General features: G+C 38.4%; 1 protein-coding gene across 4 annotated transcripts in view; it reads right to left on the bottom strand.

The window, feature by feature from the left end:
- Positions 1–1,780, bottom strand: part of agbl5 (AGBL carboxypeptidase 5) — an 18,560-nt gene that overhangs the window by 1,319 nt on the left and 15,461 nt on the right. For all 4 annotated transcript variants that reach the window (XM_014031332.1, XM_014031335.1, XM_014031334.1 and 1 more), the window contains one exon: positions 1,417–1,586. In XM_014031332.1, the coding sequence (XP_013886786.1) occupies positions 1,417–1,586 (170 nt within the window). The remainder of the gene's footprint in view (positions 1–1,416; positions 1,587–1,780) is intronic.

The raw sequence follows: 1,780 nt of genomic DNA, 5'->3' as shown, positions 1-1,780 counted from the left end.
GAATTACTGAAATAAATCTACTTTTTCATGATATTCTAATTTTATGACCAGAACCTGTACTGCATATGGTGATAGCATCGGGGTTAATGCTAAAGCTAACAGGCTAAGCTGAGGTTCTTCTTCCATGACTGTTGTCCTCCATCTATATTTTCAGTTACAGGCTGAGTCATTTCTACCTTCTCCTCTCTGTCAACGCTCTCTGGTTTCATTTAAAAGTGTCGATCATCAGATATTGTCTAAGATTAACCTTCAGGGTGGATATAGCTCGCTAGCAGCCTCACACCGAGGACCTATCCACGTCATCATTTACCCAGAATGCTTTGCGTGTAAATAAAATGGCTCCATCTGTGTTAAAATATATTTTTAAAAATTTACTAAACTAAACAGCCTCCTGTATTTTTACAGTCTTTATTTTACAGTTAAAATAAATGTTTATCAAATGAAGTCTAATGTTACAACTAATCATGGATCCCTTTAAGATACAGTATATCAAAAATTAATAAGGTATTGTTTAAAATGATATTATCAGTACTGAATTCATAAAAAATCTGTAGCCAGATCTTTTAAACAAGGTGAAAATTAAAAATAAATCTGTTTCCTGAATGGATATTTTGGACAGTTTAAAGTAGGGTTCAATGGAAAGGTTATAAACATTTGACCTGTTGTAATAAATAAAACCCTGCATGACAGATTTTGCAGACAGCTCTTTAAACAACCTCAGTCTGGAGACATAAGAGTTAAAGTCTGTTAGGATTGATGAGCTAATGGCTAGTCCAAGTGAGGAGGACCAAAGTGGATTGCAGTTGTCGTAACTAATTCCTAAAGTTTCATAACTACTCATTCAAAAGGTTTATGAACCTAAATGCTGAAGTCAGTTATCATTTCTTGGTCGTCTGGGTAGAAATGTGTGCACAAGGATATGCCACAGCCAGCTTCAAAGAGCTATCCACAACAGGTAAYATATTGATTGTTCCCAAATTTAATGCAAGCCAAAGGTTCAAAATGTCCAGATGTAAACTGCTGAGGAGCTCATTTTAAATTCTTGCATAAAACCAATTTGTTTTTACTTCTAGCTGAGCAGGACATCTTGATTTTTAAAGTCTTTAAATTGTGTGATTTTTTTTTTTTTTTTGGATTGGAGTTCCGTTTTGTTGTTTTTGTTGATGTTTTCTACCCCACCTTTAACACTGCACTTTGAACAGGCTGTAAAAATAAACTCTGACTTGATTTTTTTTAACATGTTTAAATCATGCAACTCACTTTCTCTGTGCAGAATTTTATTTTAAAGGAAAATTGGAATTACTAAAAAAAAAATTCCTGACATTTCATAAAAGAAAACGTTCAGTTGTGAATATTGTTTTCAGTTAACAAAACCAAACCACGTGGCCTCGGAGGTGGCAGCTGAGCGGGACGTGCCTGACAGAGGCCGGTGTCTGTGGAGGTCRGGTCTGAGCAGCTTCCACACCTTCATGCTGGCCCACACCTCCTGATCTCCAGGCGAGGTGGGAGACGTGTGAGCGCCGTGCGGGAGCGGGGGGCCCATCCTGCGGACGGGGATGCGGCTCGTGTGCGGCTGCAGCTCACACCTGCGCGGGCGAGAGAGAAGTTCAGAGCTTCACTTTCCTCACTCTCCTGTCGATCCGTTTCTCCAACCTTGTTTTTATAAAGCTAACTTCAAAAAGAAAAAAAAATAAGTAGGTCCTCTGGATGGGTTCTTCTTTAGTGAAACAATTTGTCTCTCCTCCAAGAGACTTCTTCAGTCTGATGAGTTTCAGGTGAA

This window comes from Austrofundulus limnaeus, unplaced genomic scaffold (assembly GCF_001266775.1).
Source record: "Austrofundulus limnaeus strain Quisiro unplaced genomic scaffold, Austrofundulus_limnaeus-1.0 Scaffold1228, whole genome shotgun sequence".
In the NCBI taxonomy this organism is placed as follows: domain Eukaryota; kingdom Metazoa; phylum Chordata; class Actinopteri; order Cyprinodontiformes; family Rivulidae; genus Austrofundulus; species Austrofundulus limnaeus.
Note: the sequence above shows the minus strand (reverse complement) of the source record. Positions and strands in the feature narration are given on the sequence as shown.